Raw genomic sequence first — 16,424 nt, 5'->3', positions numbered from 1 at the left:
CCATAGCAACCAATGGAGTGTTTGTGCTGATCGGACCTTTGCACCTGAATTACTTGTTAATATAACTCACTATATATCCACAGACTTGCGTCTACAATGACTTCACGTGCCAGTCCATTAGTACTCATCAATATCCCGATATGACATTGGATCGGTAGGATGAACACTGAAGAAGCAAGACGGCTTTTAATTGGACACTCCGGCCAACGTGTGCCCCTTAATGTATACAATAGCTGTGGGGCCCCTAGAAACAAAGTGTTGCTTTTAAAAATGCAAAAAAAAAAAAAAAAAAAAAAAAAAGGTAAAAATAAATAAAAATGCACATATTCCACAAAGTATTAAAACAACATTGAAGTTTTCTACTTATACCGGTCTTGTAGCTTATTTTAGTACAAAGCCATTCACTGTGTACTACAATGCAGCCAGATAACATCTTGGGTCCTTTAGTGGAAGATTAAAAACAAAAAAGGCACAAACTTAATAAACTTCTGGAGACAGGCGCCAATGTAAAACAGAAACCTATTTAAAACATGCTACAGCAGAATATAGTAGGTAAAGGAAAGGCTTTATCACAGGGAATATGTTTATTACACCTGCTATAAACAATCTATCGGAAGATCATAGAACTGGTATTTGTTGCCATCATTATGGGCAAAATACAGCCAGCCATATTCACCTATTAAACGACAAGCCAATACACGGAGAAGCTGGAGCAAAGCAGTGGAAGAAACATATCTGTGCTGTCATATCCTTTACCCGATGAGAATTCTGGAGAAGAAATTCCGTTCTGAAGACACAAGAAAAATCTTCAGCCGCTGCACACCGTATCGGAGGACTTCTGGTTAGCTGCAGTACAGAAGATCAAATCCGTATGGCCGCTGATGGCTTTTCTTTACTGTGATTCTAGTGAAATGGAGAATACAGATGACTTCTGTCCATCTAACACACGTTTTTTTTTACACTGTGATAGAGATCGCCCGTAACTCGCTCTCCAGTTCAGAACCATAAAATAGTCAACGGACTCCTACATCGCTGGATGTGGCCACACAGAGTTTGCAAAGACGACACGCTTTCCTCTTCCACATCTTCAGCCAACGTTCAGCGTTGGTGACGCACGGAAGTTGGAAATTCTAGCATGTGTTGCTCCGAACGATGTCTGTTCCAGACATGCGGATTACCAATGGGATCAGGTTTTTGGGACTTTGTACAGCTGGGCACCCGGAAATCTTTGATGACCAGGGGCTCGTCTGCTCTTGTTGATACTCAACCAGGAGAAATGAAGGCACATTGCTGTCCTGAACTTGTGACAAATGTTCTTCGTAACATTAAAGACTGGGAGCCCAAGATGTCAGAGTTGTGCTTGACCCTCAGCCAGATTACTGCACACCAGCACAAAGAGAGAACTTGGTCTGATTTTTATCGCAAAACTTGCTGAAAACTTTGTACCCAAGGACTATGGATTCACAGACTATGCCAGTGTTTCCTTCACATGACGCCAACATCTCCGATAAAAAAAAAAGGAAAGGTATCCAGAAAATAACTTATCCTGAACTGGCATTCAAGGCATACCACCTACTATCCACCGAGATAAATAATGCTACCTGTTATGCTGAAAACCAATCCATATGAAATCTCTTCAATAGCTCCGCATTGTACTAGAAAGGCAAGACAAACGTCATATCCGCAAGGATCCAAGGGGTTTCTACAGAACACAGGTGAAATTGCCAGAATGCCCCACAATGAGCAAAAACTAACCCATTACTACTGATCTAATCAGGTAAAGCATCATCGCTGATGGAAGCCGGTCCATAACCTCATCCCCCAGGCGCATCACAGGAATGAGAGCAGAACTAGGCTTTCAGACCGTTCCATGTGCAGTAAATGTACAGCAAGTGTCACAAAGTATTGCTTTTCTTTGTTAGTTCAGGTCACACAAGTATCGCTTATGTGTGGTTTGCGGAACATTTAAAATTACAAATCAATTTGTTTGTAATAGCTTAATTGGTAATTTGATGGTTTTGGGTGTGGGGGGGGGTCCTTTAATAAAGTATTTTTGTGGATGTTTTGGGAAATATTAAAATGTCTCTTTACAGAAAACTGCAGAAGCAACGACCCTTTAAACACAAGCACGCAGTATCCTTCCCGTTTGGTGGGCAGATGCTTGGTTTCTACAGATTATAAGAGCTTCACTTTTTCTCAGCATCTAAAAAACGTGTCCTTTGTCAGCAGGTGCAAAGTTATGCACAACATACACTAAGCATAATATTAAGCCCCCTGCATGCAATAATGAGCAGCGCTTCCTCCACACAAAAGCACAGCGTATCTATGAGAATCTCTCTCCGTTAGCCTATTTACAGACTCCAGTGTTAACGGGCCAGACTGAGACCCACAGAGTTTGCTGTGGTTCCCAACTACAGTGAAAAACACAATCGAAGGACATTACACACCCCACCTTACTGTATTGTCACCTTACACTGGGAAGCAGGTACGTAAGGTACGGGGGGGTATTAGGCAGGGAGACTCTGTACAAACATAGGGACACCAGCCCCGTCACACACACTACAGGCTTCTGAAATCAATGCAACGCTGCATTTTCTTTCCCGCAGTTGTCAGACTTTAAAGGCGACATACGGTAATTGTATGTAAATCAGCTTCTGTTTAGCCCCTCCCATCCATTAGCATACAAGGCCCACAGAAGATTTCAGGTCTACATTCCCGTTTTATGTTGATCAGCTGTGCTGTAAAAGATATCGGCCCCGTTAGGTTGATAAAAGCCTAGAATAAGAGAGCGTAGTTTAACCTCCCACAAATAATTTAGAAAAAGGCGACAAACGCGTATGAAAATAAATAAAAATCAGCAAATGACAGCATTGTGCAACTAAAAGCAATCTATGCCGATTTCCATACTGTCCAGCTACAGCGACGTATTTCCAGTCATTAACAGGTAACACAAACACATGACATCTGTTGTAACAGTAGACGGAGTAGTGTTTGCACGCCACTTTATGTAGGCGTAGGTCCAACCCGGAAGATAAAGCACGTTTATGGCGGCTCTTTCAGCCTCAAAAAGTGCAAAGGCTGTTGAATGATTTTTGGTTTTGTTTCCTTCAGATGAAAACCATGTGGGTTTTTTGTTTGTTTTGTTTATCACGAGCTGGGATATATACAGCTGGGACATCTGTAGTTTTAGATGATCTGCGTTCCTGGCCAGACTTATACATCATCAAATATTCTGCTGTTTGACGTAGACATGGATAAATATCTTCCGCCCGGCTGGTACCTAAATAGATGAAAAATTAGCGAATGCGTTACACAGACAAAAGTGACTTTATCACAAAGAATCATGGCGTTTGAGTAAAGGAGCACACAGAAGAGAAATGAAAGAATGACTCGATGAAGGTGTATGGACATGAAATGAATCAACCAAAGCAAGAATTTACAGGCGAGACAATTTCACTAACTTTATAATAAATTAGGGATATTTCTTGTAAGTCCCAATAGTTGAACTATGTGTAAATGTTCAACTTGCAGGAGAAAGTTAAAAGTTGACCCTTCAGCGCACATAATGAACTCGATAAGTTGAGTCTTGTTTTAGTGCATAAACGCCACGTCAAGCATTGGTTTTATAGCCAGGGAGAGCTCGGTGGGCAGAGAGATCGGGCAACTTGGTTCTCTCTCCTAAGCGGTAGTAGTGTTGGTGAAAGATACCCTCATGACTCGAGTGTACAGCAAAGGAGGCAATGGAAAGCAAGAGTATCTGCAGAGTCCTACGATTACCCCCTCTCTAATAATATGCTCTTAACGCACCCTCTGCTGTTCATTATGTACGCTGGAGCAAACCATGTGCACATCAAGCAAAGACACTCTTCCTCTTTCACCAGCATCCCCTGTCCCATTTACTAAGGTTGACTTATTGCCAACCAATTCCTGACCCAATACCGTTGCCTGGTAGGGTCTTGCAGAGGTTTGAAGGCCAATACAAGGTTATCAATGAGAACCGTTCAGATATTAGTTACTGAATGCTAAACGCTGCAACTGTATTCATCAGCCAACATGCAAACCCATCCTCACCGACGCGACACTCACCGTCCTGATTCAGAGTCAAGCGGATCATCGGTAAACGTGTCTGCATTAAAATCCAACGGCTCTGCGTCTTGCAGCAGTTCTATCCGATCTTTTTCAGATCTGTTGTTTGCTCTTGTGTACTTTGATGCTGGAAGATATAAGATAAGCAGACGTTGGCCATCTGTTACATGACAAAGGTCTAATACATTGGTAAAAAAACACAACACGTCACACAGGTCCAAGAGAGCTCTAGAGAAAAATACAAGTGGACACGAAACTAAAGACATAAAGCACCAGATAGCCGTCTATTACAACACACATAAAAGCCTTTACGCCAACATTAACTGCCCTGTACTAATAGCTCATCAACTTTATTTCTCAAAACCTCCAAAGCATCTAATATCCTGTGGTCTGCAGTCCGTTATATCGGTATAAAGCACAAACGGACGCACCATACCCCTTGTGGTATCATTTAAACAACGTTTAGTGATTCAGTTCCACTTTTTTCAGTGTACGATCTCCTCTCCAGTACCAGTATGTCTTGTATGTCCATGTAATTATTAATTTGTATATATTGTCAATATACAACATATAGTCGTATATATTTTAATTTCGTATTCTCCCTTAGTGTAACAGTGCTATGCAATCTCCTGAAATTCTAAACAAAACGCAATAATAATATCGCTTAAGATTATATGAGCACTAGCCCATCATCTTGTAGAACATTCATATCAATTTCATGCATTTTCTGGCCCACTAACGCTCTACAAACAGAAGTCATAGTGTTGGACTTCATTGTAATCAGTTGCATCACGGACCCACATGAAACGCTTCAAATTATATAATATTAATTACATCTAGAAGTAGTCATTTCGGTGTAACTTGGCTCCTTTTGTTCGGCGTGCACATTCCGGTTCCGGCTCGTGTCTTCTCTGTTGTTCGAGTATCTCTCTTTCCATTCCTGCAAGCAGAAAAGAGATCAGACGGCTGCGATGACAAACGGGTGGGTAAAAGATCTAAGAGGCTTGCCGTCACAATAGCAAGGTCATACCATACATACAAACTTAATAAAGAGCGGTTTTAATATGTGACTGAAACAATATTTTGTCTAAATAATCAGAAGCTCTCATTGGTTTGTGGAATGTGCTGTGAGTTTGTTCCCTTTTGTGTATTTTGAGTCGTACATGTGAACAAGTATTGACAAGCTAAAAAGCCACAACAGTCCATGAGATACTTTACCCTTCGACGTGTTTCACCGTCTTCTAGTCTCTGACGTTTTCTTTTCTCTAAAATTCAAATAAACACCCCAAAAACTTGATTACTTAATATTACACAAACAGAACACAACATCTGCACATCGAAATAAGCTTTATTTCATTGGAGCCGCGTATTACTTTATCAAAACAAGTATTGCAGATCTGCATATAATATCTGTTTTTGTAAGGCACCTGTTGAATATCTTGGTACTCGATAAATAGCTATTTTTTAAAATATGTGACCACAAAAGCAGTTATTAAGACTGTGGAAATTGTTTAGCCCTAAGACTTCAGTCTGGGGCAAGAAAACCCAAATCATACCTCTTCTGATTAACTCCCTGCCTTCATCGGTGAGGTCTGAGGTCATGTCATTATCTCCTATAAACTGCTGAAAGCCGAGCAAGTTCAAGCAACGAGTCCCCAAGCTAAAAAATAAAAAAAAATAAGACAGGAGGTCAATGCAAAATCCCTCAACGGCCAGCAAATCTGGGAAGGTGCTCAGCAACATTCACTGAAATCCATGTAAGCGGCTAAAAACACGGCAGAAGTCAATGCGAATTTACAATGAAATCAGCCAACTTAAAAGCCAAAACTCTTGCGTTTTGTGTACAGACCAGACTATTCTCACATCAGGTAAACCATTTAATATTCTTTATGATCAGTAAGTGTTACTGTCTCTTATATGTCTGCCTGTAAGGATATTTACTGTTATAATGTTATTGCAGGGAGGTTTCTTGTCGGAGGTAATATCTTTTATTGGGCCAAAAGACAGTGACATAAGCAAATGGGACTTCTCGGGATGGAAAGAACCTTACCTGAAGTACGTAGCGATACAAAGGATAACAACCAGCATGGGATAGTAGATGTAAAACACATCAGCAATAAGAGGCAGGACTCTTAAAGAACCCATAATCTGGAAAACAGAGACAGGATTATAATACCATAGACAAAGGCATTTATAATAAAGCATTGCATATTTTAATAAAAGGAAGACCGCTTACAGAGGTATACGCAGTTGGCTCGGTGTTCTGGTGAGCAATCGACACATCCATGTGCGTCAGCCCCAAAAAATTCAAACACAAAGGAGGAGTCAGACGGCAGAACAGCCTGGTAGAAAGGAAAGGAAAAATGGAGCCAAAAAATAAATAAATAAGAAGATAAAACTGACCACAATCACAAAATTCTTCTCATTATTCCTAAGAGAATCGCTCGTTGCTCCCTGTATGTCAGATACAATAAACGAGTTTTAAACAAGCTGACAAAGACCACCAAAAGGGCTGAAAGTATAAATCTGTATGCAGACAGTGATTTGTGGAGCCTTCCAATAACGGATGTAGTTATCAGGACTGACTGAACAGCAGTACTCACAGCTTATGATTTATAAAAATACCAATTTTTTTTTTAACAGCATGTAGTTATTTTATTATTTTATTATATTTTAGTTATTTTATATTTACTTTCATAGAAACAGTAGCATTTAAAAACCCTTGGGGATTTCAGAAACAAAACCTGTGAATTTCACGTAACATGTAAAGGCACATTACCACCGCTGGTTCACTAAAACTACAGTATATACAGAGATATACTCAGAACGGCGTCACACAATGCATTCTACTTACATGCCGCTAAACAAAAGGCTGTATGCGTCCGTTTGATGGTGAGAAGCTAAATAGTAATAGTTGAATACCCGGATCCTGAAGACAGTCGAATAAACACAGATACTCAGAAAGAATATGGTGAGGAAGCAGGCCACCTGAAAACAAGTACATGGAGCATTAGTGTGACCATACAGTTGGTGTACCCCACTAAAGAGATGCGCAGACACAGCTTCAATACTACATCGCCAGAAGTGGATAACCTACGAGAAATGGTAACAAACCCATGTACCAAAACTAAACTCAATCCCTAAACACACAGACAGGACACAGCTTCCCTCAAATCCCACAGCATCATTCCCATTCTCTTTGCTCTACATGACCGTGACCCCTCCTAATGTGTACATACATACATACGCTGCCTCGTGTTACAATCACAATTACCTTTCACGTGTTAAGATCAAAATTAAAGGGTTAGGCATCTATCTACTTACTCTAATAACATACCAAATAATTTCAAGTGCGCTATTTAAATCTGTTAGCTACTATTATAGTAATAGTCATCATTCACCACTCCTTACCTCAATATAAATATAGTTGTACGTTCTCTCCGCCTGCTGTATAAAAACAGCAAAGAGAGACAGCACTGGTTTTGTGCTAAAGAAAGTGCACTCCGACCAGACAACCACAGCCGAGACGATGCCCAAGACGACGGCCAGGATCCGAGAACACCAGGGGTGGAGAAGGCACTCCCAATACCACTCTGTCGACAGATATGAAAAGTTATATTAATTACACCCTAACTGGCTTATCGTCCATTTATCAGCCAATGAAGAGGTCGTTTAGCACATCTATTTAAACAAAGTGCTTTGAATATGAAATACAATCAAATCTCAATGCAGGCCCCGGTATGTAGAAATATATATTATATACACACATACACTACATTAAAATATATATATACTATACTCACCCCCCCCCCCCATATCTATGGCATTACTCTGATGAGTATAATATCAACCTACTTCTAAAGTGTGTTGAAGTATTAGAAGAAAAAAAGATTTCTGCAAACAAAATTAATATTCAGAAAATATAATTAATAATTTTGTTATAGTACATTTCTCAAAAGTAAAACTGAACTTGTAGATTGTTTGCTACTGATCTTAGGAGAGGGATATGAACCATTTCCCCAGCTTCCTACATATTACATGTACCCAGAAAATATTTTTTGCGCCTGAGAAAGATTCTAAATGTGGCGCAGACACCACGGAAAGAAGTAGAACGTTCCAGCTGACTGCTCCATACGTAGCAAAGTGCATCCGAACTATTGAGTGAACACCGTGGCAGTCCGGGGGGTGCAGCTCGTACCGATAGTGGGGGTGTAGAAATGCCGGCTGAACCAGCTTTCTGACTCCTGAGGAGGGAACGTATGAACGAACTGTCTGGTGGCACTTGTCTCGTTCTTCGCAATGTCTTCCAGATAAAAGGCCTGTTCCAGAAGTATCCTCCACTGGACCTGTGTCCGACGATGCCTCTGAACGGCATAGATAACCTGTCAGCAGAAGAAAGACTTCCATAAACAAAACATTCTATATTAACAGGAAAAGCTTCCCAGTTCAAATATCACCCCGCATGCGTTATAATTTCCAGTGTGAGTTAGCGGCACGGACACATACCTGTTTGTGAAGTTTCACAAGCATCTTCTCACTTGGATAACTGACATCCCTTTCTTCAAAGTCTTCATAGTCATCCATATTCCTTCCCATTTTCTCTTGGTACTCGGTTGGGCACTAAAATACATATTATAATGAAGCTTTTCAATACCGACCACGCTGCAAGTAAAAGACAACGCATTGGGCCGTATTTATTAGACGTGCATTCGTATTCCCTTCGAACATGAAAACCAAGGCGGCAGCAAAACATACACGGAGACACACAATGCATCTTTGCGTTTGTCTTCGTCAATATCTCCAACTACAGTATCTCACAAAAGTGAATACACTGCTCACATTTTTGTAAATATTTAATTATATCTTTTCATGTGACAAGTTGTGAGTGTACAGCCTGTATAACAGTGTAAATTTGCTGTCCCCTCAAAAACCAATTGGTTGATGCTAGAGGAGGCCTCTGCAGGCGACCAATAGAGTCGCTCTTATGGACCTTTAACTCCTGGAGTAGGGAGAGGCGGAGTTTCACCATCAGGAGTTAAAGGTCCATATGAGCGACTCCACTGGTTGCCAGCAGGGGGCTCGTCTGCCATCAACCGATGTAGAGCAGCTGCACTTCATTGGTTAATGGCAGAGGAAGCCCCTGCTGGTGACCAATAGAGTTACTCGTACAGACCTTTAAAATCCTGGCGCCAAAAAAAAAATCAACACGAAGAACGTACAGGAATATTCGCCCGACCCCGGAACAGGTGAATAATCACAGAATACGAATAATATTTTTTTTCCCCATGAAGACAAACACAAAAGTCTAGTATTTATTATCAGCAGTTCTAGGGCAACGTTCCAAATGTGGAAGAATCGCTATGGCAACTTACAGAATATCCCACACGGTTACTTGACATTGGGCTATAGAATTCCGTTTTACAATTAACGACCATAGACTATCTGAAATGTATAACTGCCACAGGTGACCCCATCTATTCTGCCCATTTCTCTACCTGTATCAGACGTACCATCAGGCACTGGCAAGTAAAAAGAACCCCCAACACTGCATTTTCCTACCTTTTTCAAAATCGTGTCCACACACTTCCGTAACGGGTGATTATATTTAATGCTTTCATTTACTTTTCGAACTTCCTGCATAGTAAAAGAAACATATAGTACACTAAATTCAATAAACATTTTATGAGCAATGTTGACATTTCTTTAATAAATACATCTATCATGCTACTCCTTGTTTAATCATGAATTTATTTAAAATGTTTAAAATTGATACATATATTTAAAAAAACAAACAAAAAAGTGATCTTTTTGAAGTAAAACAATATTTATCAATGTATTATAGGTGCGTTATAAATGACAGCTGTTGAGCCGATTTGTCTATGTTATTAGGAACTGATCTCAGATCACAGAGGTCACTTAATCTTCAGGCACTCCTTATACCCGATTTCCTCATGTAAATACCCCCAATGTACAACATTGATTTCAGGGAAAATACCATTCTAACTGATGCATAACAAACACCGTATTTATCGGCGTATAAAACGCACCCTCATTGTAACAAGGAAATTTGAGTAAAAAAGTTTAAATAATAAAAAACCCAGACACACACACACTAATTTTATATATTGCCAATATTGCCAGTATTTGAAAGGCCCATCCAGACTCCCTACCTTTTGGGACCTAGCTTCCAGCGTTTTACTTTTTGTGCTGATGCCAGGGCTGGAGGGACATCATCACCCGGCTCCCGGCATCAGAGAGGGTGCGCGAGAGAGCCGTGCAGGGGAAGATTGTGCAGCTCTAGGATTTATCGCCGTATAACACGCAGGTAGGGTTTCAGCTTCAAATTTTCGTTAAAAAAGGGCGTGTTATACGCCGATAAATACGGTATCAACTTTAAACAAGTTTCGACACCCCCTTAAACCATCATAAAAACCCAAAGGGCTACAAGGTGCAAAATCACTGTTTTTACAAAACCATTTCTTAAAAACTTTACATTAACCTAAAGTTCCATCCTATAAAATTATAATAGGATAATACTACAGATGATTCTACAGCTTCCATAATCCGGAGTCAAAATTAGGGTTGAAGAAAAAAAAAAAAAAAAATTAATAAAAAACACATGGAATTTAGTTTTGACGGAGCTGGAAAAGTAGTCATCAGCTGTCCATGGGTATATGAAAAACATATTCCTCGATCGTATAGCTTTGCCCTATAAAAAGGTAAAACGGCCACAGGTGGCATCAGGTGCCAGTTTAACAACTATGACGGATAGAGATGCTTTAAATTTTTGGACTAAACCTCCCATCATACTCCCACCGTCAGGATTCTGGATGTTTACTGGTATAACTTGATTGGCAATAACCATGAAATGAAGCCCAATATTTCTTAAATGTTTCCAGTAAAACAAAGCCCGGGTGATTTGCTCATTTAGAAACCAAAGACCCGCCAGAAAAAAATGGTCAAGCTGGTCATGTGAGGATGACATGGAAGACACTAACACCTTTGTATTTTGATAACTTTTACCTCCATGACATCCTCCAAGTTTTCTTCTGCATCTGCTTTCTCGGTGGTTAATTTGGCCGCTTTGAAATACGTTTTCATCAGGAGGTAGCCTTTTTTTGCTCCATTCCAGTGAGAGCGAGGAATTTCCACTAAGCCATAACCCATCAACAGGACAAGGAGGAACAGACCCCAAGTGTTGGCTGCAGCAATCCCAATGGTTTGGAGTTGGTACCTAAAAAAGGAAACGCAACCGAATTAAGCGGAAGAAGAGACTCTCGAGATGCTACAGAATCTAGACAGGGAATAACTGATCAAACCAGAGAGCAAAGAGTGATTTAACCCCTTAATGACAAAGCCTGTACATGTACGGGCTCAAAATGCAGTTTTCAATGGGTTTAGGGACCGCCCATTGTCCTTAAGGGGTTAAGCGCACTGGCCTTTCAACCACAGATACTACCCCACTAAAGAAGACACCCAAGAAGAACAGCATTACAGCTCACATGAACAAAGAAAGTCAAAAGCGTAAATAAAAACTTAAAAATAGAGGATTACCACTCCAGGTGCAGCTTGGGGTTCACAGCGACGTAGATTAAAAGTGCTCCAAAAATCAGCAGGTATGTTCCGTAGTAAATAGCATTCTCAATAAGGGCCGTCTTAATTTTCCCTGTAATGGAGAAGCCACCAGATCGTGCATAGGACTGCATGAAGGGCAGGAGAATCCTGTGACAGGAGCAAACGGGTTAATTTCAGTAATCCGCATTCTGTATCAAGTGCTATTCAAAGAGAGAGAACGTTTACGATATTCCGACACTACAGTTGTAGCCGCTAAGGCAGAAATGCCTGTCGATTACTTTACACGTTCACAAGACTTTGCAGCTGCGCATGGTTTGCTTAATGGTCTTCATGTTGATGTGAAACTTCAAGTGTCAAGTGTGTTGTAAAAAAGGAAAATCAAACATGCAATAACGGAAATGAATACCGTGCGGGGAAAATAGTTAAGTATACATTACTAGCTGCAGCACCACTTACCAAGTGAGGAATTGGGACGTCCAATAGACCACACGCCAGAATATCGGCATGATGCCTTTGGGAATGTAGCTCCATGGTTTGTAACACTCCTGGGGTGGTGCGTTATCAGCACTCCTGTCAAAACAGGGACGGCACTTTAATTAACCCATTATACAGTGCTAAAGAATACGAGGACGCTTATAATAAATCATAAGGAGTGGTGTTCATTCTTTGGGAAGACTGCATATGCACTTACAATATATTATATCCATTTATATATCCATAACCTTCTGATTGTGTATTTATATTGGATGCAAAATATAGATAGACTAAGATGATCCATGCGGCAAATCAATAAGAGAATTTTTGGAGGAATGTAAATGTTGAGAAGACCAGAGGACCCAATAGCTCCTGTGTGCAAATTCTAGGCTTGCATGCAGTAGATCAAACACAGCTCTTTAAAGTGCAGCCATGGCAGATGTATTTCGAGTTTCACCGATCGGTGTGCATTAGAGCGAAATACCTCAGTGCGTTCTTATCGACCTGAGGCCGGGAAACATTGTCAACCGCGGCTACTGTGGTTGTGGCCGCAAACTGGCTTGTGTTGATGGTGACCGGTGAGAATGAATTTCTGGCGAGGCATCGATTGTAAATAGTCTAGAAAAGATAGGAGAACTTTCCATTACTTATGGGCTTCTGCAAAGAATGAAAAGAGCATTCAAATCATTAAGTATTATAAATTGTTAGTAGGAGGAGGAAAGAAACAAAAAACACAGTAGAGGGACTACTTTGGTGTGTATATACACACATTGCCAAAGGAGCCCAGGCCCGCAGGCGATAGTTGCCAATTTACAGCCAAAAAATGACTGTGGAGCCGAGTGGATTATTAATCACTTAAGAAAGTTGTAACCAGTGGGGATTGTGATCTGCAGACTATGATTTATCTGCTATATGAATTCAAAGCGGTTTTGAATTGCGATCGAACTTGGCTCTTAGATTTATTAAACGTCAGAATAGCTGCCATGTCTTATATCATGTTACACCGATTCAACATTTTAATAGGAGCTTAAAACGCTTCCTCTAAACTATGCAGATCTCACAATACACGATCTGATGTATAGAATTTAAATCCTTAAGATCCGGTATCTGCGGACAAATCAGTGTTATGGTACAGGTGTATTTACGCAGCCCTGGCTCACCTGCACTCCAAGAACAATACCTGTGAAGCGACAGCCGGATCCCCAGGTCAGGCTCCCCTGGGTCAATTCTATGCTAATTAAAGCTTTCAGGTTCTATATTCTCAGTCTTGGTGTTAAACTGGTTTTGGCTTAGTAGTGCCATGGTAACCATTAAAGGTTTTCAGACACTCCCTAGAGTGAGCTGTATAAACACTATATGTATGCCAATTTGCAGCATTAGCGGCCACGATGACAGGTGTTTTATTGTTCACTGCCTGGGACAGAAGAATATCTATTTTTGTTTGCTCATTTTTCCCATTTACTCCACAGCATACGTCTTATTACCGCTCCATGCTCTGTGCTCTACCCGATGCCAGGGAGGAGACATTACATCCCAAAACTGCTTAATTGGGAGATGGACAAAAAGCGAAGGAGCAATTGCGGGCTCCTGTCCAAATATAAAACCAGATCAAAGTAGGTTTTGCTATCAGTACCCTGCCCCTCAAATTGTCGCAGCAAATACTGTAGCTCACAGAGCCACATTCATGTTTTCCCTTATTCGCAAAAGAACTAATAATACGTAGTTACTCGGGCTGAGAGGCCATCAAGTTCAACCCTTCCATGGTTTGAACCCTGATCCCCTCCGGCTTCCTAGGAGCCATAACGCTGCTCCATTTTACCTAAAAGAACCTTATCTTATCTCACCTTTTTCTTTCTTCTCTTGTAGCCCTTCTGTTATATCCCAAGCTGTATGCTAGCCACCTTCTGAACCCGTGCAATAATGTGATGAAGTGTAAAGTTCAACCAACAGAGATACTTTATTTGAAGTTTGACATACATATTTACTCACTCCTAGAAAAAGTAGATTGACTCCTAAACTCTAGAAACGTGATCTCCCGAATCTACGATCTACTTCAATTCCTAATATAATGTTTGTGTACACGCAAGCTTCCGTGTTCCTTACCGTACTAACATCCAGCGGCAAGATAAAGACTATCAAGAAACAGAGGTACCAGGCTAGGAGAGTTGCGACTATCACGAGCCTGTGCTGTTTCTTAAAGTCTCCGTATCGGTGTAAAAGGAAGAGAGCCAGGAAAAAGACAAAGACGATCTCGATTCCGAGGGCGGCTCCACTCATTGTAACAGCGTCTTCACGGTCAGCGCCGAGGCTCACAGACCGCGATCAAAGCTGTGAAGACATAATGAGAGTACATCGATTAACTAAACTGTGTGCAACGTAAACCTTGTGAACGGTATCCAATGGGATTCCAACCCCCATCACCATAATACGGCGGAACCAGTTCTACTTTGGCCATCAGTGAAACGGGAGCGAGATATTATATCCTCAGACTCCGCATATTAGAAGGGAGCTTCCAGCGTACCTACTGGAACCATGCGCACTCACATATAGATTCAGAGACAAATGGACACCAAGTCATTGAGTCCCAGACGGTCAATAGGAAATGAACATTATCAAGACCGCGCTTTATAACATAACGGAGAATATTAATACAGGAGCCGGGGGGGGTCACAGTGATATATACCTGCAACGTGTAAGACTTTAAATAGTTATTCTTACTTATTATTCTGTACAGGGGAAAGCCACGTTAAATGAAGAAGTAGAACACTCTGCGCTCGCCTTGCCTCACTTAATAGAGTGAAATTGTGAGTACAGGAGCAAACGGACCAGGAGGGTGAATAAAGGTAAACACGTTTCACATCCCTGCTGGGAAAACTAACCTTGGACAAGCAAAGGTATTACATTCCCTTAAACAATAACTGGCGGGGATCAGTTGAACCACACGGAGAACTACAAAAGCTGACACGGAGTCAGAGTCATTTTGGCCAAGTACAGGGCACCGGCGAGAGATCAGACAGCAATCAACGCAATAAAGGATAAAACATTCGGCCGGTCGAGTCAGACGACATTTACAAACAAAGCTTTGGGTAGAGAGAAAGCTCAGGGAAAAGTCCCAAGTGACTGCTTTCATCGTATCAGCTGGCTGGCTGAGTGTTATTGGAGTTACCAGTAGCGCACTGATCATTTGCCTCTCCAGCTGCTCTGGACTGCGACGCTCTTTAGCCTTGTTGGACGACGTAAAATGCATTTGTTGCCATGGTAACCCCACTGTCTCAATATACACAAGAGATCGGATACGTTCTCTTCTCCGACGGCCTGCATAATGCAGACGTTTCACCAAAACGAATAGACCCGATGCAAATTTTTTTTTAAAAAAAGGGGTTTTTTTTTAAATAGCCAAGTCCCTGCAGGGGACCCAACCTCCCCTCTAACCTATTTTAGGATGATGCCCTGAACTGCAAAATAGTGACATAATTAAAGGGGCAGCAGTTAAAGTTCTCCCGAAGCCCCGGCTGCAGCGTTATGGACCGATCCCCCGTCCCTCACAAGTTATAGATCTGCGATCTCGCTGGAATTAAAAAGTCGTAAGAACTGAACCGTAAGCGCTCCCGTGCAATGGCTACATGCATGTAATCGGCATGTCTGCGCAGCAGCCTCACACAGTTTTATTGGAGGCTTTGGTGAAACTGGATTGTACTGGGCAATCACATAAAACAATTTAAATCTTTCATGGCCTCAGAGGTCTCTTCTTCAAACGGAACGTGCATACTACTGCACCTCTGCTACACGGACTGTTAATGTTCTCATTATCCTTGCAAAAAGGACACAAAGGGCCCCCAACACACCGAGCATCAAAGCTGCGCCTGCCCTACCGCCCCATGACACACAAAACAGGGAGGCAGCCACCGCACCGGCCGGGAAGGCAGCACCCGGAAGGCTCTGTGACCTCCCAGAGCCGTCACACGGACTTGTTTCTCACCCGCAAGCAAGAGTCCGGTCACCGAATGCGTCCCAGTAACATCCCGGGTTAAACCCCTCTTCTTACGCCCTCCTGCAGCCCCTTCTTCGCAGGAACCAGCGGCGCTAACTCATAACACTGACAAGACAAGAAACGAACCGTATACCGCGTCACATCCGCTTTACTTCCGCTTCATCAATGAGTTCCAAACACAAGAGACACATCACTGCACTGCAGCGCTGTCTCCATCTGCAACTTTAGTTGGAACATCAAAGACATTTCCTGAGCTTGCCTCGGAGCTGCACGGGAGCATGCACTCTCTTGTGGCTTA

At 41.6% G+C, this 16,424-nt stretch overlaps 1 protein-coding gene across 2 annotated transcripts; it reads right to left on the bottom strand.

Moving 5' to 3' along the window:
• Positions 1-2,870: 2,870 nt before the first annotated feature.
• Positions 2,871-16,171, bottom strand: LMBRD2 (LMBR1 domain containing 2). 2 transcript variants are annotated; one of them, XM_053448126.1, is made up of 18 exons: positions 16,115-16,171; positions 14,239-14,463; positions 12,620-12,753; positions 12,118-12,231; positions 11,641-11,808; positions 11,110-11,320; positions 9,646-9,720; positions 8,593-8,706; positions 8,285-8,468; positions 7,498-7,679; positions 6,941-7,074; positions 6,323-6,428; positions 6,137-6,234; positions 5,643-5,746; positions 5,305-5,351; positions 4,921-5,026; positions 4,087-4,213; positions 2,871-3,280 (listed from the first exon to the last, which is right to left on the bottom strand). In XM_053448126.1, exons 2-18 carry the CDS (start codon positions 14,410-14,412, stop codon positions 3,214-3,216), a joined length of 2,145 nt encoding a protein of 714 aa, XP_053304101.1. In that variant the 5' UTR covers positions 14,413-14,463; positions 16,115-16,171; the 3' UTR covers positions 2,871-3,213. The 2 variants fall into 2 exon arrangements, with proteins under 2 accessions (XP_053304101.1, XP_053304103.1); XM_053448128.1 differs by having other exon boundaries at positions 12,118-12,228.
• Positions 16,172-16,424: the final 253 nt, after the last annotated feature.

Source organism: Spea bombifrons, chromosome 1 (assembly GCF_027358695.1).
Source record: "Spea bombifrons isolate aSpeBom1 chromosome 1, aSpeBom1.2.pri, whole genome shotgun sequence".
Taxonomy (NCBI): domain Eukaryota; kingdom Metazoa; phylum Chordata; class Amphibia; order Anura; family Pelobatidae; genus Spea; species Spea bombifrons.
The sequence above is the reverse complement of the archived record's forward strand: the minus strand, read 5'-3'. Positions and strand labels throughout refer to the sequence as shown.

Coding starts and splice junctions, on each gene's coding strand:
- LMBRD2 (XM_053448126.1), bottom strand. CDS start 14,412: ATGAGTGGAGCCGCCCTCGGAATCGAGATCGTCTTTGTCTTTTTCCTG. Junction 8,469..8,592: donor TTGTGAAACTTCACAAACAG/GTATGTGTCCGT, acceptor TTCTGCTGACAG/GTTATCTATGCCGTTCAGAG. Junction 5,747..6,136: donor TGTATCGCTACGTACTTCAG/GTAAGGTTCTTT, acceptor TTTATTTTTTAG/CTTGGGGACTCGTTGCTTGA.